At 42.9% G+C, this 26,638-nt stretch overlaps 1 protein-coding gene across 3 annotated transcripts in view; it reads right to left on the bottom strand.

The window, feature by feature from the left end:
* The window catches only part of ATP11A (ATPase phospholipid transporting 11A), a 146,193-nt gene that overhangs the window by 57,496 nt on the left and 62,059 nt on the right, over nt 1-26,638 (bottom strand). For all 3 annotated transcript variants that reach the window (XM_019644806.1, XM_019644808.1, XM_019644807.1), the window contains exons 2-4: nt 8,312-8,434; nt 3,315-3,404; nt 2,366-2,446 (exon numbers count right to left, since the gene is read on the bottom strand). In XM_019644806.1, coding sequence (XP_019500351.1) covers nt 2,366-2,446; nt 3,315-3,404; nt 8,312-8,434 — 294 coding nt within the window. The remainder of the gene's footprint in view (nt 1-2,365; nt 2,447-3,314; nt 3,405-8,311; nt 8,435-26,638) is intronic.

The raw sequence follows: 26,638 nt of genomic DNA, 5'->3' as shown, positions 1-26,638 counted from the left end.
CCGGACTTTGCTGGATGGGCAGCGACTGTGGGTAAATTATGGCCGGCCTCAGCCTGTTGGACAAGCAAGCTGGCCAGGAGCCCCAAAGCGCCAGCCATGTCCATGAGAAGGTCTAACCATAGGAAAACTGTGTCCATGAGAAGGACTAGCCACAGCAAAACCAGAAGTCACCTTTTTTGTTTTCCTCACACCCAGCACCTACCCACCAGGAAGTCCTGGCCCTTTTCTCTCAGTGGATCCTAAGTCCCCCATTTCTTCATGTCCCCCGGCCACCCCTCCTTGGCCTCCAGAAGGCCAGCCCTCCCTGTGTTCTCTCACTTGGACTGAACAGGGACATGACCAGCCCTGCCGCTGCTGGGAGCCATGACTCCACACCATCTAATGGGGGCTTCCCGAACTTTCTTCTCCTCAGGACATGTGCAGAATGGCCATTCTCGAGTCCATTGTGGTGACCATGCCAGGTTGCTCACTGCCAGGGCCATGGCCTGGGGTCCCTGAGGGGCCAGGACCTGCTAATGGCCTAAGGTATTGTGGGGTAGGCGTCTTTTGGTTCCCCTTCCTCTGGACTCAGGCCCTTGCTTTACCTAGTTCTCAGTTTAAGTGAGTGTATCAGAGTGGCCCCCACTACCGGCACCCTGTTGCCCCACAGTGCATATGTGTGCACATGTGTATGTATGGGTACACAAGCGAATACACATGGCTTCTTGGTGTCTGCCTCCCTCACTGGAATGTCTCATGTTCAACATTATCATCTCTAGGGCCTCTAAAAGGGTTTAGTATATGGCAGAAGCTCAATAAGTATCTGTAGAATAAATGAATATAGGATATGTGTAATGCAGGAAATTAGAAAAGAAAAATATTTTCTAACGATCTGCCTGGACTGAGTTCCACCCAATTTTTCTCGGTCTTCTGCCTGGTTTTCTCCTCTCCACTCTGCAACTCAGGGCAGGAGGATGCATTTTTGAAAATGAAATCAAGACATAAGTAAAAAAATCAAAAATAACTTTTCAAAATTAGTTTTTACCTTTTATATTACAAAAAATTATATGTTCTATGGACAAAAGAAATACATATATCACTCTCCAAAAAAAAAAAACCTAAAATAGTCCTAAACCTATCACTCAGTAAAAACTCTTAATATGTAAATTATTAATACATAAATATAATTATATATAAATATAATTCTAGTCCGTTGGGGTGTAGTTTTGCAAAATTAGGATCATACTGCACATACTATTCTATTTTGTACCCTCAATATATCGTGGATGTTTTTCGAGGGCAATTTAGGTTGTTTTAAAGTTTTGTAGTTATAGGTATACTTTGATACACATCTTCACAATTGTATTTTTGACCATATCCATGATATATATTTAGTATACATCCCCAAAAAGAAAATGTCTGAGTCAAAAGAGGAACAAGACTTTCAGGTTTTTAATATGAACTCACCAAAATTCCTCAAGAAACCTGGAACCAATTATATTTCCACCAGCTGAACTTAAATGTTCTACCTTGAAAAGCACAAGACAGCCCACATATGTCTCCTGACTATGTCTTTTATTAGATCTGGCAGCCACATTCTTAGCAAACAGAGTAAACTGCCTGATTCATTTTGTGACACCCATTATAAGCCTTACAGTTCTCCATCCACATATGCATTTTACTGACTGTAGCACACATTGGAAATTACCAATATTGGCTGTTCCTATGCCAACTCAGACACTGGCTCAAGTCCTGGAAAAGCAGCCTGACCTAATTTCATAACTAACAACTCTGCTACCAAAATCCTTTTGGTCTTATATAGGCACAATTTCAAATTCTTTCAAATTTCAAATTTTTCCCCCATATTCTTTCTGCCCAAGAGTTTGGTGTTTTCTAGACTGATTAACATGCCTTTAGAGTTGGGTTTATCTCGATGTGAAAGTGCATTTGAGTTAAGGATGATGAATTATGTCTTCTCTATAATGTTTCCCAGCATAGGAAAGAGAAAACCAGGTGCCTGAAGAGCTGGCTACATCTCCAGATGTGGTCACACATCTGTACCCTCTGTAGGTAGCAGATCCTTCCAGTTCAGATGGCTGAGGACATAGACAGGGTAAGCAACTCTTCAAAATCAGACGCCATCTCTGGTTGATTCAGCGTGAAAACCATAGTTTCTTCCTCAAACTCACAGGGCACCAAATTAATAACTACATTAATCTCTATTATTTTAACTTAAGTATCAATCTAAAATAGTTATAAAAATGAATTTCAAGAACTTAGGTAAATTTTCTGGGAACTAGCTAAAACAAACCAGATTGCTTTGGCTAAGGGGCGACATCATATAACAAAGATAACGACCTTCTTCCTTTGTCTGTAAAATTCTTACCTGTTTGATAGCTGTGACAGTAATGACAAAGAACAGTGGAAGTCCACTTGTTACTGGACTGGTGGGTGTATCAATAATCAACTGCAATTAAAAGAGAATTATAGAGCCATTTTCAATAACACGTATTAGTGACTTTAGACAGACTGGTTGGCCCTGTTATACCACCACCCAACATTTGCTTTTCCTTATCTTAAATCGCTTTACTGTTGCCCCACTTTATCCCACCACTAGAGATAAATTAGATAAGATGTAAATCATCCTATTTTACCGTGAAACTGAGGACAGCTCTCTTTAATTGAGACATGTTTAAGGAAGTCACACTGACAGGGCAAAGACACAGTCTGATACCCGTGTACATTTATTTTAATTGACTACTCTGCTTCTGGAGCCACACTTTAATTACATTATTTGGAAAATTTAATGTTGGGATATTTTAAAAGTCCTTCAAATATATTTTGTATGATTGAGAAAAATTAGATTGCTGTTCTTAAAATAACACCTGACGTATTGTTTTCTAATTCATCCATCACTGTGGTTTTTCTCCTCTCCTCCCCTCTCCTCTCCTCTTCTCTCTCTCCCTCCCTCCCTCCCTCTCTCTTTATGCTTTCTCTGGAGCATCTATACATACTTAGAAAGAGAATAAATGTAATAATGCTTAGTTTGGCTGGTGAATTTCTCCCAAAGATTAGGAAGCTCTTGATCGCCCCTCCAGAGCTAGAAGGTGGCCAGAACCAACTCAAAAGCAGAAAGTTCACGTATATGTTTTAGCTTATAGTTCTCTCTGAACCCACACACTTGTCCTTGAAGAAAATAAATGAAGGAACTGTAGATAAGGGGCATCAAGTCCTTGCTCCTTCTTAGTAGCAAACCTTAGTTAATCACCTGAGAATAAAATGTCACTTATTTAGATTTATAGTTGAGGCGATACAAAAAAGATGACCAGCCTTACCTGTACCAGAAATATGATAAGAAAATAAAAGTTGGCTATTCTTCTGAATTGTTCAAATAAATTCTTGGGTATGAAGTTCCAAAATGTGTACTGTATAAAAGAAAACAAACAAAAAAAGTGTCATGTTGATCACATTTTACTTTTTGTAAATATCATTCTTGATTTCAAAGTACAAAATGTTTAGTTTTGAAAACAAAGCACATAATTCAAAATTTAAAGTGTTTGTAGACATTTTATCAATTTGTTGACCACAAAAACAAACTTTTAACAGAAAATGTGTATGCCAAAAGTAGCATATGTGAGTTACCTAATTTTAGATAATTCAAGGTAATGCAAAGTAGCTTAATAATAGTTTTATTATTAAAATATCTTTCATTAAACATAGCCTATGATTGCTAACTCAAAACATACATGTTTAGCATTTTCCCTTGGTTGTACTTTCTTCGTGGAAGGCCCATGCTGTAGCTTCAACATTAAGCTTTGTAATTTCCACAGAATAAATTACTACAATAAGTTCCTCCACTGATTATTAATGTGGTCAAAAAGAGTGTTATAAATTCCTCATGATGTATGATAAGAAAATTGAAAACCCAATGAGATAATTAAACATTCATGACTGTACTGATATATCAGTAACATACGGATAAAATAAGGTGAACATTTTATTACACATATAAGAGCTGGAAAACTAATGATGGTGGGCCAATTGTACATTTTGCATCTTTGTTAAATGGTAATGATCTAACTATTTGCTTAGACATGTGGGTCACAATATAATGTAACACTCTGTGTATTACAAAGCATAATGTAATACTCTGACCTATATTCACCTATCAAGTCCTACCTTCTGTTGTGATACAATCAGTGGAACAATACTTAATACTGGAAATCACTGGTATTGAGCTACAGGCGTTGTTTTTTTTAAAGAGTTTTTTTTCCTTGCTATAAGGAAACTGAGCAGTCTGACTCAACCAGAGAATCTCCTTTTACTGGGACAGACATTTTGAGGAATGTTGAATTATACAAGACAATTACTATTCCTGGCATTTCTTTCAGATCACAAAAAACTTCATACCCAGTCTTTGCATTTGTTCTCTGTGTTGTTAGCCCTGAAGTAAGAATACCTCATGAGCATCTGAACTCAGTTTTGCCCACTCTCTTCTTTCCCGTGTATAAATCACCTCTGGTTCTAGGTTACTCATTGGGGGTATGGCTCCTGACGAGGAAGAAAGCAGCCTCACTTGGTCTACCTTTAGTCATGCGGTGAAAGAAAAACTCAATGAAAACAGCCCTGGGCACCGTGCTTTGCCAGCTGCCAGGAAGTAAAATGGGAGCACCTGGAAACCACCCTGAAAACGTGCTGGAGGCTGGTCATGACCTCCTGGGGGAGGTCATCAACTCACATGGAGCTGAAGCTTCTCTCATTTATGATTAGGAGAAGGGGATGTAAAAAATAGAAAATTATGCCCATGTTCTGGATAAATGATTTTAGAAAATGAGTGAGCATCATGACGATGGGTGGGTAAGCGTGGTTGTGCTGGCACTGGAGAGGAAGCGCTGGGCTCAGGGTCAGACATGTGGCTAAGGATCGGCTCAGCCACTTTGTTCTGAGTGTCTTCAGGAATAGGCTGCATTTAATAAGTAATAGTGGCCTCACAGGGTTGTTTTAGAGCTTAAATGACATGACAGACTTGAAAATCATTAAGAGCACTGCCCATATCTACTTGGTAGGTAATCAAAGGTAATTCAGCTTTCTTGCAGATATGGAATGACAATACAGCTTGAGATTACTATTTAATTTTGTAGCATCCTAGGACACAGCTGGGAACCACATGAATTTTGCCCAAAAATATAATTTTGTGAAATTGATGAAACAGTGATCCATTGTTTTCTTGAGTCCAGGATCTGCCAGCATGGTGAGCTCAAAGCAGGCCCTGGGTGGGGAGTTCCGCCTGTGGTCAGAAGGAAAGGAAGGGTCCTGCTGGGGAGTAACTTCTTGGTTTTCCTTCTACCAGACACCTGCCTAGTGTGTCTCCCCCAAAAAGGAAATGAAATTCGAATAAATCACTGATCACCAATAACTGTGCTTCTATGGCACAGGTCAGAAGTTTAACATAATTATATTGGTCTTTTCATCTCCTAATATAAACATGCACATGATAAATGCTTCCACAACCCTTTCATTTAATAAAATCAGACGTACTGAGCATAGGCTTCTAAGTCTTAGCTAGCAGTCTTTTCCTTTTAGGTAGAAATAAAATTTTTCTTCCCAAGGAAACATAGCTACATTATCACAATCATATTCTCCATTCTGCTTGTAAACATATGCTTCACAAATTAAACTGTATTTTTCATATATCCTGAGCTGTTTTTTAAATGAAAACAATAACAGGCTCTAGATTTCCACTGCAGTTGATCTAAATCAATGCCACTGTCCATCCAGCTACCACCTTACATTCTAAACCCTTATCTTTCTAGGGAGCCCCTTCTGAACTGAATTTGATAAGCAATAGAGGTGAGGTTGTACATATTTTTTCTTTGAAATTACACACCATCATCTACTTGGAACTGATATTAAGCCACTAATCCCGCCTCTTTGAGGAATAAAGGTCATCATCTACACACACATGAATTCGAAAGCACGGTACCCTCTCCACTCTGAGCTGAGATGAAAATGGATGAGCGCTTTACCCGACATTCGACCCCTGTTTTATGGGGACTCAGCCTGACCTGCCACCTGAAAGGATATTGACTAATCCTCTCAGTTCCTTTAGAAGAACCTCCTGGTATGAAGGCGTTTTCCTGAGAAGAAACTGTTTTGAAAAGGCCCTGCAAGTCTGTATCAAAACCTATCCTTACAACCTCCCCAGCCCAGGGTTGCCTTTGTGAAAAACCAAGGAGGCTCTAGGGCTCCAGCTCATGTAGGGTAGCTGGGGACAGGAAGGTGCCCCCCGCAGGGAGACAAAAAAAGATACTCCAGACAAAGGAAGAGAAAAGGTGGTGAGTTGTGGACTGAGGAAGTAAGACAAGGCATCTCAAAATCAGTGTTGGCTATTGGCCATGGGAATATTTGAAAGAAAAATAGGGAAATAATAAATTGGCTCTAAAACTTGAATCAGATAACACAGAGGTCAGAAAAGGGATCTAGAAATCACTGCTTTTATTTATCTCCCCCAAACATTGACAGGGGCTTTAAGAATAAATAATTCATCCTTCAGCTTCCAGCTAAATTCTACCAAATACGTACATCAAGAAGGCCCTTTGACAGTTGCAATCAACCAGGTGCTTTGTGGTTCAGAAGTTTCCTCCATGAAGGCTTCTATAGAACTTGCCATATCTACTGGAAGAAACTGGGACTGGGAATTTCAAGGCCAGGCTTTGTTCCCAGAGGTAGAAACCCGCTCCACAGGAATTTGTATCAGTGGCTGAGGTGCCTTTGACAGGCGTCCTGCCCAGTCCAGACACTGGGCAGTGTGTGGGGAGGTTTCATACCCCATCACCTGTACCCAGGACTCCCGTCCTGACAAGTTCACACATGGCACAGCATGTTAATGTTTTTCAGTGCACTTCCCATTTCTTGATGCATTTGTACTGCACAGGACTAGATTTTTAAGAAATATTTTTGACAGAAACAAACTCATAGATACAGAGAACAAATTGATAGGTTCTAGATGGAAGGGAGATTGGAGGGATGGTTTAAAAAGTGAAGGGATTAAGAAGTACAAACTGCTAGTCATAAAAATAGTCACAGGGATGTAAAGTACACCATAAGGAATATAGTCTTAAACAAATTTTTTTTAAAGAAATGCTTTGAAGATTTTTTTCCTTTTTGGCCACACTAGCAGGTTGACAGAGTGCATGTTAGCATAGAAATCATCTTTAGTGAGCTCTACTTAAGACTATATCAAATCTATAAATGTCATTATTGGACAGACCTGTTTTTGGATAAGGAGTTTCTCCTCATTTTATTTCTCTTCTCATTTATCATATCTGGGTAACCACAAACTATGTTTATTTGGTTGAGATTTTATTTATGAGCAATACCCACATTGTGTTTATGGAGATTAAAGCAGGTATTATTATGATTATGATTATGATTATTTTACATTGCAGTTTTTAAAATAAAATAATTCTGTTTAAAAAAACTTCCTTGAAAAGGAAAGCTTTTCTGTTCTGAAGTATTTTGAACAAACATGAGGCACTCTTTGATAGCTCACAGAAGAATGAGGCAGGTCTACCACACCAATCTATACATCCCAGACACTCACGTGTGAATTAAGTAGGTCTATCACAGATCTACACATCTGGTGGCCCCAGGAATGTGTGCATGCTTTCATGGATACACACATGCAAGCACCTAAAGGGAAAGTTCTCCATAACCTGGAAAGCCATCATCTACCTTTTTGTCAAAGCCAGCTATTAAATTCTCCACCCTATTCTCAAGACCAGTTTACCAGGTCACTCTTTAAATTTATAAAATAGTCACACTCTGAGACATTCCCACTCTCCTGAAAGCAAGGCACTTTGTTGAAATGACAACATTCTAATTACATTTCTTCCTCTTTTCATTTATTTCATCTATTGACTCTGACATGTATTTGGTGTTTTCATTTACAGACACCCTCTCACTGGTGATATCTAGCATCGTCTTTATTTTACAGATGAGGACACTCTAGCCTGGGGTGGTTCATGACTGGTGCATGGCCAAACAGAAAATAAATAAGTAGGATTTGAATGTCCTAGACTTCACATTTGACACTATATCCATGATATAATTAAAAGAGAAGTGAAGAAAATATACTGTGACATCTTGGCAAGTCCGCACAGTGTTTTGGGAACAACCAGGGGGACAATGATTGCACAAGCCCCATGTACATTGTAATCACAGCCATAACAGCAGCTCTGGGAGCAGAGTGGCTAACTGCTGTCAGAAAGTTCCAGCGCTCCCCCAAAGGAGTTCTGTTAGGAAATTAATAAACACTTAGACAAAGGGTTACCTTGGAGGAGACTATTCTGTTGTCTGGGTACCTCTGTGGAATGTAGGCCTCAGCACCTGGGGGGGGCTCCTTGTGTCCCACGTAGATGGTCCGACTGTCTACCCAATTCTCTTCTCCAGCACACTGTGGACAACAGAGTGGTGTTAATACAAGTGCCTCAGACTCTGGGTGTGAGAGTTCTTCCCTGAAGTGTCGGCTTTCACACTTGTCCATATTAACAGAAACCTATGCTGGCCGACTTAGAGCCGAGTCATGGGGAAGAGCTGGGCCCCACCTTCCAAGGTCAGAGTTGCCCTGATCTGACTCAACCTTCATGGGTTCAGTTCTTCTGATCCCTGCCCAATTCTTCAAGGAAACAGTCTGTGCAGGCTGTATGCACCCCCAGGGACAGCTGAGGGGTAGCCTTGAAAAGCTGATTGTCAGTGGAAACAACACAGGGTGGCTTCATATAAAAAATAGTATGCAATAGCAAAATCCTAAGACTTCCAAAAAAGAGAAGACCATGATGGTTACAAATTTGTGGAAAGGTCTTTAATGAAAGAAGAAAGTAAAACCTTGAGTTCAGAATAGAAACACTATTAAACCATTTCAGATATCTTTATCAATAAGGCTTTCCTAGAAAGAGAGGAGACATCTTTGTATTACTCAGCATACTGTACACATGAGGCATTAAGTATCTTCTGACTAGAAGAATCTTTTAAAAACACTCAACCAGACCGTATGCTATCAGCACTGAAGTGTCAAGACATTGTAGCTACTAATGAGAGACTATAATGCAGCCTCATGTAGCAGCCCCAGCACAGGGTCCTGGCCCTCCCTCAGACTAGCAGCCCTCCATGTGATCCGAAGTCCTCCTCAGACTAGTAGCCCAGCATGGGGTCCTGGGCACCACATCTCAAGTTTTCTAAAGGAACACTGAAGACATCAGCTTGTCCGGGGTATAATAAACAGTGCTGAAAAGGAGATGGAAACCTTTTTATTTGAAGAGAAAGTCAATGTGATGGAACAGGAAGAGTGGGTATCAGAGTCAAAGATCTGGTTTAGTTGTCAGTGAGACAGTCACGTGCCTCAGACAAGATGGCGTTTCTGAACTTTAACTTCATCATCCATGAGGGCAGTGATAGCACTTCACTCAGCTGTTGAGAATGAACTGAGACAACAAAACAAAACATATGGCAATGCTCCCAGCCTGGCAGGTTCCTTCTGCCATCATCACTTTGTCTACACCTTTGTGGCCTCAGGGAACCCTCTTTTGTTGAAGCCAAATAGGGTAACAAGCAATCCAGCATTTCTATTGTTTTAAGTTATTATAAGTCTTACATTGCCTTTTTTTCCCCCTTTGTTGCTTGTACTATCATCTCCTAGGCTCATCTATCACCTTCTTGGGGAATAAGAAGACTTTTCATGTGTGTCCCCATCCCAGACCACAGCTCAGCACATTATCGATAGTAGCTGCATTTTTGCACATTTCCTTAGTAAGTTCCACCTATGTATCATTTTGTTAGGGTCCAGCTTTGTGGGACAGTCCATGTAAACTAAAGGATAACAGCAAATCAGTCTTTGTAACTCCACCCATGTTTCAGAGATGCTCAGCAGGACACAGGAAATGGCACGAGATCCCTGGGACAGAACAGGCACGGCCGCTGCCTACATCACTCTATATGATCCAATGCTTCTTTCTTGGCACGAACTTGGCACAACAGTCTCCTCCAAGCAGCCTGCTGCTCTGTGGTAACAGAGTGACGCTGAAGGCCAGGCTCGGGTCACCAGCAAGTTTGAGCCATCCCTCCTCGGCCTTCTCACTTCCCCATGGCCCTTCCCTGCTGCCTTCCCATTTTGGGTGAGGCCACCAGTGGGGGAGTTGACTTAAAAAAACCTGTGTAAGAGCTTCATAAATAAATCTCTGGATATGAAAATTAAGACAATAGAGAAAGCCCCTGACTTCCCTTTATTTCTCAGAGCATAGCCAAACATGTACCTCTCGTTCCTGTGGACCCAGGAAGTTACATTTAAAAAAGAATATGTAATAAATGAACCAGAAGAGGCATAAAAATAAAATTTTAATACAAAAATAGAAGATGTTTCTCCTAAACTTCAAAGACAGCAGTTGGCTTTTAGCCCCAGTTCAGGCTCTGGGAGCTCAAATCTTCCTACGGGCCATGCCGTGTGCCCACTCATGGGAGCTGGGACTTCCTGGACACTTCCAGCCAGAGACAGAAAGGACCCCTGTCTGTAGGGAGGCAAAGTCAGAATGAATTTTATTAAGTCCAATTCATATTCTTGATACAGTCTAATAGATGCCTATTGTTTTTAATAGAAGTACTTAAAACCTGAAATACAACTCAACAGTGCAGTGCCATTTTAATTAATACAAGTCAGAACACTCTTCCTGCCTGTGGGACAAGATCAGAAAATGTACTGAACACCAACACGCAATAGGACTTGCCCAAGTCATCACAACAAAAAATTCATTTGGGAATGAACCATATACTCACTGAATAAAAGCTAAACTCTGTGTAAGAAGCTGCCTTCATATTGTTCCCTGAGGATAAAAATAGAAGCAATAACCCAGAGGGCTCCTTGCTTCTATCAACAGGTTACCACTCAACGAACTGAAATGTCAAGGAAACTACATTTCCACCTGACTTTGCTCGCTGCTTAGTTAGCATAACAGAGCCCAAGGAGTGAGAGAGGAATTACACTTTCTGAGGGCATCAAGTTACCAGATGATCCTTCACAGGGAATGGTCAGGCAGGAAATATCTTTGGGTTTTGATTAAGACCAAGGTGAGCACTGTGTGTTGTTCTCTGCTCGAATGTTGAATTCTAACTATTGTACTGGGCTGTCGGAAAAGTCATGATGCATTTTTGCCAAAGAAAAACATAGAAAAGTGCATCATGGCTTTTCCAACAACCCAATATTACATTGTTTTGTACACCTGACACTTAAAAATACAAAAAAAAAAAAAAGATATGCAGAAAAAATAAATAAAATAAATAAAAAGGCTAAAGCTAAATATTCAAAAGGTATAGAAGATACAACAAACAGGACACTCCTGGAGGATGCCTGGTATAACCACCAAGGTTATAATTACGCCTACACAGTCGTGTGTGTGTCCTGTGGTTGCTGACTGGCTCTGTGACTATGGACAACTGACTCAACATTTCTGTGTTGAATTTCATCAGCAGTAACGTGAAGGAATTTAGTCTTGATAAACTTGTGATTCTTCCAGCTCTGAGATTCTAGTTCTCTGTACATTTAGCAATGAAAACAAACTTATATGCCCCTATTATGCAATTCCTTAGTCTAGCTAGTCTTGAACCAAATATCAATCACACTAACTGCTCTCAAACTATGGTGCAAACAAAATGGGAGTTATGCCACACATAGCTCTAAGAATGAAGATGTGGGTCATCATGAAATCTCCCAAGGGCAGGGAGTTGGAGATACCAGCCTCTCTTTCTAGGTATTTGTCTTAGATAGTATAAGTGATACTGCCCAACAAGCCCTATATGACTTCCAATCTCAGATGGCCAGAGATGTTCACCAGCAGCACAAGGCTGAAACCATCCTCTAAATGGTTTTTCTCAGCTAGAAGACTTCCTGAAGCCTCACTAATGCAGTTGTCCAGACTTCATCAACAAGGCAACCTGGCATGCCCCCTGGAAGGCTGGCATTAAGTTCTAATTTAAAGTACAAGTCTAAGCTGTGGGAATGGGGCCGAACACTCAATTGCCTCTAAGATTCATATTTACCCATCAACACACCCTGAGCTGTTCCCAGAGTGGGTGGTGGAGGGGTTCCCACTGGGAATGACCAAACCATCCTTGGCTCATGAGGAACACAAAAATGCTGAAGCTGCTACTGCCTGGCGAGCTCCCAACCCACCAGACAGAACACTTTCAGAGGAGGGAAGACAAGAGCTCAAGGAGTCTTTCTTCCTATTATTTTTAGGTCACCTACAGAAACAAGGGGCAGGGGAAACACCAAAAAAAAACAACAACAAAAAAACCCAACCAAAACAAAAAACAACAACAAAAACACCCAAAAACAATAACAATGGCTAACTGGGAAAAACTGTACCATCAGTGAAACTGGCAGAGAGAGTGGTGGTCCAGGTGAGCACCATGTTCTAGGAAGAATGTGAGTCTGGCAGAAGAACCACAAATAAAGAAGCCTCTTCAAGCAGTGAGTGAGACCAAGGATGAAAAGCGGACCCCATATGTGTGCTTGGGGGCTCAGCTCTTATAATCCCTGATGTGTCCATGAATAGATAAGGATTGCCAATAATGTTGTCACCTTGCAGTAATGACACAAATTAACATATGTACACAAACGTAAGAGGATTCAGTAATTTTGTCCTGATGAGCTAGAAATAAAAACTTCCACTTTTGTTCTGTAGTGTAGAAAACACTACAAACAAATATGATCATTTTGCTAATACATGCAGTATATTCATGGCCAATTGGAAAGATATATAGGTAGATGGTATAGTTTACTTTGGCAAATTACATGTTACTAATGAATTCTTAAAATCCTACTCATTGAGTAAAGGGATTCTTTTACACAGAAATGGTGTAGTAAATCCAGAACACAAGTAGACGGTACATTTGTTAATAGTTTATATTAACACAACAAACCCTCCTTCCTCTCCTGATCTTGATGAAGCACTCAACGCTGAAATGGTTAAAATTACTGAAGGATCTAATGTCCAGTCAGTCCAGATTACTAACATGAAAATTCAGATAAACAGAGCACGTAGATGCTGAACATCATTAGTCGGTAGTGAAATGCAAATTAAAACCACAAGGAGACACACTTCATACCCACTAGGATGGCTATAATAAAATATAATAAAAAAGATGGACAATAACACATGTTGAGGAGGATGTGGAGAAACCGGAACCCTCATATATCGCTGGAATATAAAATTGTTCAGTTGGTTTGGAAAACAATCTGGCAGTTCTTCGAAAAGTTAAGCATATGACCCAGTAATTCTAATCCTAGGAATATACCCCCCAAAATGAAAACATGTTTCTACATATAAATGACTGTTCATAGCAGTACAGAGGATATAAAAAAAATGTATACACATTTTAAGGAAAAAACTGTATTAAAATTATGCTGATGGTAACCATTTGGGCACCTCTTATTATTGCAGAAGTCAAACATGACTTGTCATCTTTTGTTATCTGTATATATTGAGAATTACGATTTTAATACAGCTTTTTTTCTTTCTTAAAATTTGTATACATTTTTTTTGGCACCATCTGTATTATTCATAATAGCAAAAAGAGGGCAACAACCCAAATGTCTATCAAGTGAAGAATGGATAGGTAAGGTGTGGCCTATCCATACCGTGGAGTATTATTCAACCATAAAACGGACACATCAACATGGATGAACCTTGCAAACGTACATAAGTGAAAGAAACGAGACACAAAAGGCCGTATGTTGTATGATTCCATCCTTATGAAATGTCTAGTTTAGGTGAATCCATGGAGACAGTGATTGCCAAGGACTGGGCAAGTGGCTGCTAATGGTTTCTTTTTGGGTTGATAAACATGTTCTGGTTTGGAGGGTGGTGATGGTTGCACAACCCTGTGAATATATTCCAATTGAGACCAATGAATCATACACTTCAAGAGGGTAAACATTATAACATGTGAGTTATACCTCAATAAAAATATTGTAAGTATTTTTGCTTAAATGAAAGGCATATGTAGTTTGCATGCATGCCAAATAATTATTTCTCATTCCAGAAACATAATGGGTAATGTTTACACCAAAAGATCATATAACTCACTTACATGACAATCATTAGATAATTCCTCTCATTTTCAGCTTGCTTGTGGTTCAGTTATTTCAGCACTTTTTTTTTTTTTTCTTAGAGGGAGAAGTCTTTCTTAGGTGTCTGAACTGCTTCATGTTTTTAGTCTTCTGTGTAAATTCTAGAAACTTAGACATAAAGCTCTTCCTAAAATCTTTTAGCAAGTGAAATATCCATCAGGGGACATGACCAGATATAATTTGATACAAAAGGCCTCTTGTCCATAGTGAATAGTTCCTTTTCTTATCTATGAATCTATAAGCAAATGATAAATTACTTCGATGAAAAATGAGGATGTGTTATTGGCTAAATCAGTGGCTTTTTAGTCTAACTCTGAAAACAGTAGACTTTGATGGGGTCCTCTTAACATTTCTTGCCTAGTAGAACTAGATGGAAGAATAGAGTTTCCAGGGACTCTGGAAGCTACTCAGCTGGACCATCTCATTTTCTAGAATGACAGCTTGTAGAACCTTTGTCTTGCCAAACAAAGCTCAGCACTGTTAACTAGGGGCATAAGCACATTGATCAAAGGTCTTCTCAAGCTTCTGGGTGAGCTCTCCATCTACTTCACCACCTGCTCACCTGCCCATAGAAACATACATTTTCCTAAAGGTGTATGTATTGGGGAGTAGGATGCTAAATAAGCCCATCTGTTTCATTTCCATAATACATGCAAAAGATGGAATACTAAAGGATTGGGGGACAGAAAAATGGACTACAGTGAGCCTTACAGGCAAAAGGTCTGTGACACGGGCTCCATCGTGTCATCCTGCCTTCTTGGCCGGGGATTCTCCTGGAAGAATTCCATGTCTGGAGCTGGGCAGGGCTGGGGTGAAGGTAGTGCACAAGAACAAGGTATCTGGAAAGCCACGTGAAGAGCAGAATGATGTGGCTCACACCACACTGAGGGACAAGGAGGAGGACGTGACCCTTCTATCTCCCCTCTCCTAACTAGTGTGTGCTCAGGAAACAAGGCACCTCATGGGATGCCCACGGCAGACACCTTTCCAGAACAAGGGGGGATCGCTGCAACTCCATAAAACAGGAGCGGTAGGAAAAAATGTCACTATAAATCATGCTGACACAGCTATCCGCATAGCCTTCATGGCTACTTCCCTGCATCCTTTTTTCTAAAGATATTTTTGACATTTGGGGTTGATCCAATGCTGCCAGAAAAACAGTCTTCCTGACAGGTAGGGTGCACGTGTTGGTGGCTGAGGAAACATTCGGAGCCCAAGGGAAGCATCAACTCTGAGGGAATGCTCTCTAATATTCCCCATGTCCCCCTCTGCTCAAGGACACAGGCTCAGGAGATCTATGGCGTAATGCTCCAGTGTGTGCTGAAGTGTTCAGTTAAATATTAATGCCTGCTCTCCCAAACCCCTGAGACTGGGACTCGGAGCTGCTCACCCTCCAAGTCACTTGACTGATTTTCTCCCTTTAAATAGACTTTGGTATAACCTTCCTCTTGACAGAGAGTAATACCAAACCAAGAGCCACCATCAAGGAGGTCTGAGTCATAGCAGGAAAATGTCATCAACAGTCAACTAGCAAAATGGCTTAAACAGGGTTCAGTGTCAATCAGCTATTTAAAAAAAATTCAGGGACGATGCTAGTCTAGGCCGCCATGTGACCCTACCTGCAACTAATAATAAAGTCATAACAGGAGCAAAGCAGTAATTCTGAGAGGACGGGCAAAGCTGAGGGCTCTAAAGAATTTGCTGTAATTAAGTGCTTAATCCTTCCTGGTGGATAAAAGGAAGGGTCTAGACTCTGTTCTGTACTTTCACATAAATCATCCCTTTGTCCAGCGTATGTCTCCACACTGTGCATACCACCCATCCATTAGTCACTTAATAGCCATCGTGGTTATCAGATTGACTGTCGTGGTATCACAGTGCTTGTATTCAAGTAACTCTCACTTTACTTAATAATGGCCCCAAAGGGCAAGAGTAATAATACCGGCAATTTGATTAAGAGAAGCCGTAAATGCTTCCTTTAAGTGAAAAGGTACGTATGTGTAGGAAAAAACAGCATGTGCAGGGTTCAGTACCACCCGTGGTTTCAGGCATCCACTGGGGGGGGGGGTTCTTGGAACATAAACCCCTTGGATAAGGGGGGACTAACTACTGTATTTGACTGGCTGGCTGGTCCCACATGAGAAATGAGGATAAAACATAGGTGGTCAGTGACTAATCCTGACCTTTCGGGTCTGGTGGAGACAAGAGGTATGGGTGAGAGCTCCACTGTTGGGTCTGGTCGGGCAGGTGTCAGCGGTTTTTAAAAGTAAAGGTAAATCCAAGAGCTAGACTGGAGTGAAATTAGCTTTCATAAAAGTTCTGTTAAAAATGAATAACATTAGGATCGTTGTGTTCCGTTTCTTGTAGTGGCATTGCCTGGAAGCCTGGGACCCGCAGCACATCATGGATAGACTCTGACCTCTCCAGCAGTCGGGATGGGGTCCCAGGCTCTCTTCAGAGAGCAGAAGGAAGCAATGTCCACACACACTGCCTTGGAGGGTCTGCTTTTCCCTGTGCGCCTGCTGTTGAACTTGCAGTGAGGAATATTAGTTATAGCTTCCCAAGAGATGTTATTAACACTCGTTACAAATCTTACTAAGTATTTCAAGGGTTTTTGCGTCCTGCTGCTGAGCCAAACAAAAAGCAGATAACATGTCCAAATTATACATGCAGACTTGTTTCAGCTATTTAATTTTAAATCTATAAACTGTCAAAATAAATACACCTGCCCACCCATTTCTCTCAGCAGTAGTGTCCTAAACCAGGAGGAAACCTCAACAGACTATTTCTATCCTGTTCGCTTTGACACGTGGACAGGTAAGAAAAGATCACTGTCAGGGCACAGAGACTGGACTTGAGAGGAAAAAGTCCCGGAAATGCGCTAAGCCGGCACATCTTCACATTCACGGGCGTTCAGAGAGATGAGGGAAACACTGTAAGAGCTACAGGGAAGAAGAGGGCACGTCTGCTTTCCTGGGCATCTCTCTTCAGGGATGGAGAGAAAGGAGTGAAATCAGGAAAGAAACGGAGTGATCTGGAAGGCTGGACCGGCCAGGAGCAGACTGGGGCAAATGAGCTGAATCAACATCTTGGCCCCCTTCACCCAAGCACTGGCCCTGATGCCTTTCTCTTCATCTTTCAGTCCCCACTTTACCCCGTCTGTGAAATCTCTCTATCTCCCCAGGGCAGTAAAGTCACCATGCAGTGCTTCCTCAGGGAGGCACGGGTAAGGAGGAGGTGTTTAGAACCTCCACATGCCCCTAAGGGGGGCACAGCCCTCTATCCCCAACACGCGTCACCTACAGACGTTGACTTCTCTGTGCAAATATATCTAACATCAGCAGCTGCCACCTGGAGGGCTCTGCAGATGTGAAAGATAAACTTACTCCCACCGTGGAGTGAATGCAGATTAAAATGTAGAAGACAGATTCATTAACCCAAATGCTGTCGACCTGTATCAGGGCCTTCTCTAGGATCTCAAGTCACCCAGAAGGTCTGCAGGGAGCTAAATCTCCGAAGCATCACAGTTTCCCAGTAGCTCATAGGGCTCCAATCTAGGGACTGGGGGAGTGGGAGGGAGCCCCGTACCTCATTAGAACCCCAGAAGTGATGAGAAACTGTGCCTGACACCCTCCCTGGGGAGTAGGGGGTTGGTTGGGAGATGGCCCCACAGGCCCTCACCTCCATGTTCCTGGGGAATAGCAGATGTTCTGCCAAGACACAGGTAAGCTGGCGGTTAAGCCTTTGCCTATGTGGTCCCCAAGGATATGTGAAAGGTCCCTGAGGTTCCATGGTGGAGCTGGGCCCCTACAAAATACTCTAAAATCATATTTCTAATAAGGGATTTGTTACCAGGATATATGAGACGGTCACAACTCAATAATAAAAATACAAATAATGAAAATTTAAATAGACATTCACCCAAGTTCTACAAACGGCCAATAGCACATGAAAAGATGTTCCACACCAACAGCCATCAGAGAAATGCTAACCAAGCCTGGCCAAGTGGAGAGCCAGACACAAAGGGCCAGACATTGTGTGATTCCATCATGAGAAACATCCAGAACAGGTACATCCACAGACACAAGAGGTGGATTTCCGTTTGCCAGGGGCTGGGTAGGGGAGGGACTACTAATGGGTACTGCGTTTCTTTTGGGGGTGATGAAAATCTTTTAAAATTAGATCATAGTAATGGTCTTATAAGTTGGTAGATGTACTAAGAACCACTGAATTGGACTCTTCAAACAGGAGGATTTTATGATATATAAATTCTATCTCAGGAACGCGGCCCCATAGCGCTCTCTCTGCACATCCGTGCAATCCATGCATTTCGCATCATTTATTTCTGAGGCCGCACAGCCCCCCACCTCACCCTGGGTTGGGGCAGCGGCACCTCCCTTCACTGAAACTGCTTCTACCTTCCTGCCTCTCTCACCACAGAGAGGCATGGCTTTTACCAGAATGCAGGATTCTCTCCGTTATAGGGAAAACATGTAACATTTTTAAGGTTCGGTTTTTAATATAGAGCATTTCCTAATGGATAAAACTGAGTTCAATGCTTTTGCAAAGGAGTATGACCAACAGGGGAGAAACTTGAAATTTTTACACCCAAGGTACCATGGGATAAATACAGCAGAGAGCAAAGGCGAATTAATTATACCCTCACACTGCGGGTATAAGCCAGGGGAAGTAACTCACTTCTAGGGGCCCCACAGTGTCTATCATTTGTTTTAGATGCAATGGCCGTGTTCTCCCCTGCACTGCAAAGCCAAATAGTCAAGAGACGAGAGGGATTTCACAGGTGTCTCTCCCCTCTCTCTGCCTCTCCAGGGAGGACAAGATGCTTCTGAATTCAGAATTCACTCAGAAAATGGCTGAATTATCAAAAGGAACCAAGTCTCAGCAGTCATGGCTTCACCAATTTTGCCATCAACCTTATCAGGATTTGGGGTATGGTTGCCTGAGTATTAAAGTTCAAAAGCACACAAGGACAAAAGAGATTTTTTTTTAATATGCTAAAAATCAATTTTAGCCAGTGTTAGTCACCTAATGGAAGTTTTGAATTTCAGCTGAAACAGACCAAACCTATTAGCTGAATGACATTGTGGGACTGGGACCGGAACAGAAGCATGTAATCTAGCCTCGAATTACTAGATCAATTTTTATAGAGGTGGTTCCTCCCAACAGCCATTTTTCAAATTTACAGAGATCCAATGACAAAGCAATTCCTTGTTCTGGTGTCTGTTTATAGCTTTAAAAGATAACATTTCTTGTTCGATGGGTAAGAAGACAATATTGGGCTTAGGTGTTTCCAAAAATAGGTATTTTTCTGGCTCCCTTTTCACAAGCAGCTCTAGCATTCCCGTGATGAAGACAATGGTGACGCTGGCTCCTTTTGTCCTCCCAGCCCACAGCCCACATGTGTATCTGCACCAAGGTGTTTTTCACTCTCACTGTTGTAAGCCCCACTCAGGTATAATAATATAATACAAAGGAAAACCTATTTGTTGATAAGATCAAAGTTCTCTTCCATGAATCACCAGCCTGTCCAGTGGCCAGTGAACAGGTCTGGACCTCAAGGCTTCGAGGCCTCCCACTCTGTCCTCACCGGACCTGAGCCCTGGCATCTGTTGGCACACAGGACAAAACCCTCACTGCACTCTAATCACTCTCACCATAGTCAGTGGTAACAACTGGTTTTTGCTTCCCAGACAAATCTGGGATATTTGCAAGGCTCTCAGTGGCATTTTTCGGCAATAAACATATTTTGAACACACAATCATTTGAATCACAAAAGCACTAGTTGATGGTCTACTTCATTTGGAAACAGTGACCATCTGGGAAACATTAAATGCCAGTTGATCTAAACTGTAATTTCCTGGGTGCAGAGCCAAAATAAAAATATAAATTCTAACCACAAATGGCCTTTAGCTGATTCTGGACTTGCCTAGTTCATGGCAGTAGAAAGTGACTCAGAGCTTCATAGAAGAGTTCATGGCCTGGGGGTGTACAGAGATTAGAGGAAGGGAAACTTAGGACTCAAGAAACCATAGAGCTCAGGAGCCACTTGGATGAGTAAGAAGCACTGAAAACTGACCCCCCAGTTCTTGTGAAATGCAACAGGAACAAAAACACCCATGTCACCCAACTCACTCTATGTTTTTTGACAAAACTAAGTTTCTAGATGAGGAAGCATATGAAGAAGCGGCCATCTTTAGTGCAACTTTAATGTGAAAATCACAAAGTGATCAAACGGATCGAATTTCCCATCCTGGGTTTCCCATTGTGGCTCTGAGCCCTTACAATGGGCTTTATCACTGCATTTGCAGAAATAGACATCACCGCCTTTGTCACAGGTTATTGGGAGGGCTCAAAAGCCTCACCACAGAGAAGGCAGCTGTTTGTTAAATTCTGTAGGTAAATCACCTTCCACCACCTATTCTGCTTGTTCTACAGAGGCTCGGCTCACCTAGGACACCAGTGACAAGGGTGGGATTCATTGCGTGCTGGCTCTGGGTCTCGGGTGGGTCACAGGTGGGGAGAATGAGGAGAGGAACAGGGTGGTATCCCTGCCTAGGAGGAGACTAGCTCAGGAGACAGCTGAACCTGTGCAGGGGGCATGTTCACAAGTCGGAAGTCAGGGAACCAGGGCCTGTCAACAAGAATCAACAACTGAAATCTAAGCTGACTTTAAAAAGTAGGGGTTGGGGGGGAAGATGGGCCAAAGTGAGTGACCAGGTGGTAAAACAAGAGATTCTAAGAGGGGAGATGAGGTTCACAAGTGTGGGGAGGCCTCTCGGAAGAACCATACAGTGAGGTATTAGAATTTGAGGCCAGCTCCCCTGCCCCAGGTCAGAGAGTATCCAGCTGGGCCCCAGCCACAGAGGAAAGCCCAGCAAGGAGGCCACAGTGCCCAACTCCAGCCCCATCAACAAGGATGCAGGCCACTGCGGCCCAACCCTGTTGGCTCCCCTCCCAAAAAGAAAAGGGCATGGACTCATGAATCATGATGAAAATATTACTATTCTTCCGTGAGCCGAGGCTAAGGGCCCTCATGACGCGTAGTGTATCACTGAAGCCCTGTGGCCCCAAGAGCTTCAGAAGGGGACATGGAGGTCAGAGGCTCAGCAGTCCCATGGGGTGGTCAGCAGCAGTATGCTGGCACTAGGGGGCATGAATGCTGGTGCTGTTTATGAAGAAGCAAAAGGCACAGGACGGAGACCAGGTTCCAAGGACAGGGGAGTGGGGTGGATAGACTGTTGGGGCCTTATCCAATTCCTACACCTCCCCCCACCACTTGCTAACCTGCACCTAACTCCTCTCCACATACCCACCGCCCCCCGCCCAGTAACACCCCATTCATTATGACAGAACTATACCCTGGTGTGTCCCCAGCTATTAAAATTGCAATGCAAGTTCAGTAGCTTCTCAATAGTAAAATGTGGATCAAGATATCAGAACGCCGGCAATCCAAAGAAATTAGCACAGGGATCAGCAGAAAACATTGCATTTAGGACAGCGGATTAACATCAATTAGAAAAAGAGATGCTCAAACAACCAAGTATCCAAGCGCTCAATTCTTCATAAGGCAATATAAAAACTGTCACCCAGGAGGTCGATGCGAAAACCATGTGATTTCTATGTTTACTTCCCACAACAGATTCTCTTTCCAGAGATGAATTAGCCAGAAACTAGGCAAACTTAAGCAATTCACAAACAAGAACATGTTGGTATACACGTAGGCTTTTAACAGCTGAAATTATATACCTTCAACTGCCTTGTAGGCATATTTTCTAAATATTGAATATATATCTAATGAAGGCAACTGCAGGACTGAGTCAGGAATTACGGCACAGTGTTTAGTGAAAATACTGACAAATTGGATAACAACATACACAGAGCAGCTTCAGCAATCGTGATTCAGCTGGCTGGCTACAGTCTGGAGACAGGCTGCCTGAAATCCGGCGTGAATCTCCAAAATCAAAGCGAAGGCTCCATTTGGGGAAGATAACTGCATTGGAGGCTGAGGTCAACCCTTCGTCACCAAACCCTACAGAGGTCTGTGCCTTGGAACTAGGAAGGTGACCAGCCAAAGGCCACCAGCAACTCCTTGGACCACAGGCTGTGCTGATGGTGGCAGAAACCAGAGGCGAGAGCAAAGGGAACTACTGGAGGGGGGTCTCCATGTGGCCTGCCTCTGTTGTCTGAATGTGGCTCCTACCACGGGGCTGGCATGGGCCATCCAGGGCCCACGCCAGAGTAAAGGGAAGGACAAGGAATGAGGCAGAAAGGGACAGTCCCAAAAAGCAAAGCTGGGCCTGGACACCTTTAGAAGAAAGGACTGAGACTCAGGACACAGCTCTAAGGGAGAGGGCTCCCTGAAGCCACCTCGGCCACCCAGGGAGCAGTGAGCCCAGCTCACGGCAAAATTACAGTGAATATCTGCCAGAGTTAATGTTCATTTTGTTAACATAATAAAATAGCCTGTGAAACATTTCTAGGCTTCAAAGTTCATAGATTTCTAATAGATGTTAACAAAATACAAGCTCACTGTCCTCAGTAATGTACTCTGGTCACTGCGTTTCCCTCACCCCTAGGTTCCCTGTGGCCTACAGTAGGAGACCAGAAGGGTCAGTGAGGGAAGCTTCCAGAATAGGAAGCCACAGGCCTGGAGGGATGGTCAGCAACTATCCCAGTACCTATGCAGGAGGTGAGAAATAGCAAGCCACCTCACAGACAGGTGATAGGTGATCACAACAAAAGTAGACACCTCACACACAGACAAAGGAAGCGGAGTTCATTCTCCCCGCTGTCACTCAGTGATCATCTAATCTTCCTGGTCATCCTGGGGAGGCAGCTGTCCAGTCTCCAGACAGCAAAAGATGAAAACAAGCAAAGCACAGTCAGAATGGTTCCTGGGTCTCAGCTCTAACAGAACTCACAGGCGGAGACAAAGATGAAATGCTGGCCATGGGGCCATCCTGGAGACAGCAGCTGGGGCCTGCACTGTCCTCATAAAAGGCCATGGAGGCAAATGATGGCACCCCCCCCACACCTCCTGGTCAGTAGGTCCAGAGGGACACCAGCAGCAGGAGGAATCATTATGGAAGCCAGGGGTTCGGGAGATGGTGGAGCTGCCTCCTCACAACTGGCTGCCACAGCCAGTTTCCTCAGCAAGTCATACTGCCAAGAGCAGAACTCTTTGGGATGAGGCTGACAAGGCACAACCTGAAGTCTGGAGGTCCCCATGAGTATGCCTCCCTCCTGTGGGTCCCAGCACAACTGCTTTGGGGCTGGCCCCACTCCTGGACACGCATCCTTAGGAACAGTGGGGTTGGGATGCAGGGAGCACACGTGTCTGCTGCCTCTCTGTTGGGAGAAGCCACTCCTGGGCCTGGGAGCCATGTGTACCATGTAGGCCTTCAGCCTGCATGATAAGAATGTGTAAAAATGTATAAAACTGGTGGGAAATGGGTAGCCATACAGAGGCCCTCCCACCCCCCACCCCAGGGGCTACAGGGGCATGTCCTGAGCAGAGGGGACAGGAGAAGCTGTATATTGCAAAGCTGGTCTCCTGCCCAAGGTCGAGAGAAACCAGGACCACCTGCCTCCTGCCCTCTCTGTTCCCACCTTGGCTAAGTGACGTAAGGTTAGAGTAAAACAGGTCTCTCCCCTGACTAAGGACAACTCTGACTCGCAGCCACAGGTCTGAAGCCGCACCGCTGCCAAATACCTCAAAGAGGAATGGTTAGCCCTGGGTATCCCTCCAGAGTCAGCAAGTGCCTGGATTTCAAAGCATACAAACACAGAAAACAAAAATCATGGTTCATAGCACCGTGTTCCTAGAACCTTCAGTGTACTAAAGATCACTGAATAAAACTGTGTGTTTACCTGTGAAGTGGAGCTAGGTTCTAGGTTCAGATGACTATAAATGTTGGGTAATTTTCATTATCTGAGCTATCCTACGCACTGCAGGATGTCAAACATCCCTGTCCTGTCTCTTCATTGCCAACAACACTACCAACCACTGTGACAACCAAAATGCCCCCCAAATACCTAAAACTCCGTAGGCAGATAGGTCCTGCCTTCTTTGAGAACCGCAATGCACCTGGTTCCCTCTCCCCAAATAATAAACGAATATAATTAAGAAGAAAAGCACACGTGCGCCCACTAATTAGCATTCCTGCTGTGTGTTCCCTCCTTGTGGACTCTACAGTGGCCGTGGGAAAATAGTGATGGAGGCCAGCGAGGGGTCGGTAATGGGTTTCAGTCCCGGGGAGCTAGGACACTCTCAAATGTGAGTTGCACAGCACTTGCTTTCCTAGCTGTCTGCTTTCACAGACCTCCTACTGGAAGGCTGAGGGAGCTGAGACAGACAATGCTGCCTGGAGAGTGCCCGCGTCACCCTGGGCACCCCACAAAAACACCCCTTGAAAAGGGAACACCCTAGAGTCTCCTGATGGGGACTGGCTCCTCAGAGAGCTGTTCACTCAAGAAAGTAGACGGTGATGCTTTTTTCAGGAGGAAATAAGATAAATGAGTGTAATTTAATGCTCCAATCTGAAGTGGAAATGGGCTAGACATTTGTATGTGAATTCATATTTGTTTATAGCTATTGAAACATACTTATTAGGAACTGTTTGAACTAAAACAGCAAATATAACCTCAAGGTTAGAATCAATCCCAAGGCAGAAAGTTTTCTCTCATTGTTTCTTGAGCAAGCTCTTAAGCAACTGAGCCACTCGGCTGGCCCTCTCTCGTTGTTTCTAATGAAGATTGAAATGTGTTAAACCTGGATATGCTACCACCCAGGGAACTTAGGAGTAGGAGCAGCATTGCTGGCAAAAAGAAACCAAAACAGGCGATGCAGAGACTGGCTCCCTTGGACCTGAGCAGCAGGCTGTTTTAAATCTGTACCTGTTGGACAGAATACTGGCACAGCAGAACAGGAGCCAATGTAGTCTTTGCCACCAAACCCTTCCTAGCCCAGAGACCTGCTGTGACTTACAAAGATCATAGGACTAGCTGGCAAGACATGGCTAGCACCCAGGTCTTTAAACTATTAATATTTTTGAAGTGGTTTTCATGATACAGTTTCTTCGTTTATAATTCCCGAGGGGGGTGGCTGGCTACATCTCCTACTTTCTGTCACCTTTCTTACAATGATAAGAGTGGCTTCTTTTCACAATACACATCATAGGTTTAAAAGTATATAAGACTTTCCAAAATAAGTCTCTGGCTCTGTGCCGAATGCTTTCTGAAATTATAGGAAATAAAATGGAACCAACTAAGAATGTTTTCATTTTTTTCTCTTAAGAAACTCCCAAAGTGGGGACTCGACAGGGATTGGTGACTGACACCTCCATTCTAGTAAAGATGGGAATTGCACAATTTATCACCCTCTCCAATTAAGAACCCACCCTTCCACTCTGCCCTGGAAGACTATGCCTGGAATGTGAGACTGGTCAGGATGCAACAGCAATACTGAAGTGGAAAAACACAGGACAGGAACTGAGTAAGAGTTGTGGGGATATGGGCAAACATACTGTGGAAACCTCCTAGTAGATAAGCCTTTGATGATGTTACCAATCTCAGCAAGAGGAGAAATCAAAGGAAAGCAAGCTTTAAGCAAAGTGAGAGGGGAGCAGTTGTGTATGGCTCTGGGTAAGTCACCTTTACGTTCTGGACAAAATCACTGATCAGTTTCCTTCTAGTCTGCAAATTCTATTATACTGTGTGCATTTGTAAACAGATACTTTTGCTTCTGATATTCTGAGTTTTGTGATCCTGAGTCAAGTTATTCCACAGAATGTGCCATTTGATCATAAAATGGATGTGAAGTTCACTGCAGTACAGTGATGCAAGTTTCCGGAAAAGAACATAGAAGTTAAGTCAGACTAACCGCTCCTAGATACTCTGCTTGTGTTACACAACCCAAAAGATCCCATCTTTGGCTTTCTCTTATCTCCAGGTAACAAAATTACTGAACAACACGATGAAAGATTTGATCATAGCCCATTCTGAACTACTGTGAGAGGCTGAAGAAACACGCTCTCAGTCAATTTGGCTAAATCGAGTGCAGAGCAGTTTTATGGCTCTATCTATCACGTAGTTCCCTCTGCTGAAGACCGGGCAGTTTCTGGCCTTCTCACTGATAATGGCCTTTCAATTCATAACCGTAATCTCAGAAAAGGCCCTTCAGCTTTAGCAGCAACAAGAGAAAGATTCCAAGGTGGGAGGGCGAGCAATGAACACCACTTCTGCTGGGATTTTATAAATCCAAAAATAACAATGACAAGAAGGGGCTTGAGGGTTTTCCATGCATTTCAATTCTATGGTAATATACTTTTTTGTTTTAAATGGAGAAAAGTACCTAGGAGCATACCAAAGTTGGCAGGTGTTAACACTTATGATGCCTGATTTAGTGCTCAAGAACTAACACATCACAGATAAAGTCCCCGATTTTCCCTCTTCATA

This window comes from Hipposideros armiger, unplaced genomic scaffold (genome assembly GCF_001890085.2).
Source record: "Hipposideros armiger isolate ML-2016 unplaced genomic scaffold, ASM189008v1 scaffold_91, whole genome shotgun sequence".
Lineage (NCBI taxonomy): Eukaryota > Metazoa > Chordata > Mammalia > Chiroptera > Hipposideridae > Hipposideros > Hipposideros armiger.
This window is presented reverse-complemented; position numbering and strand designations above follow the sequence as displayed.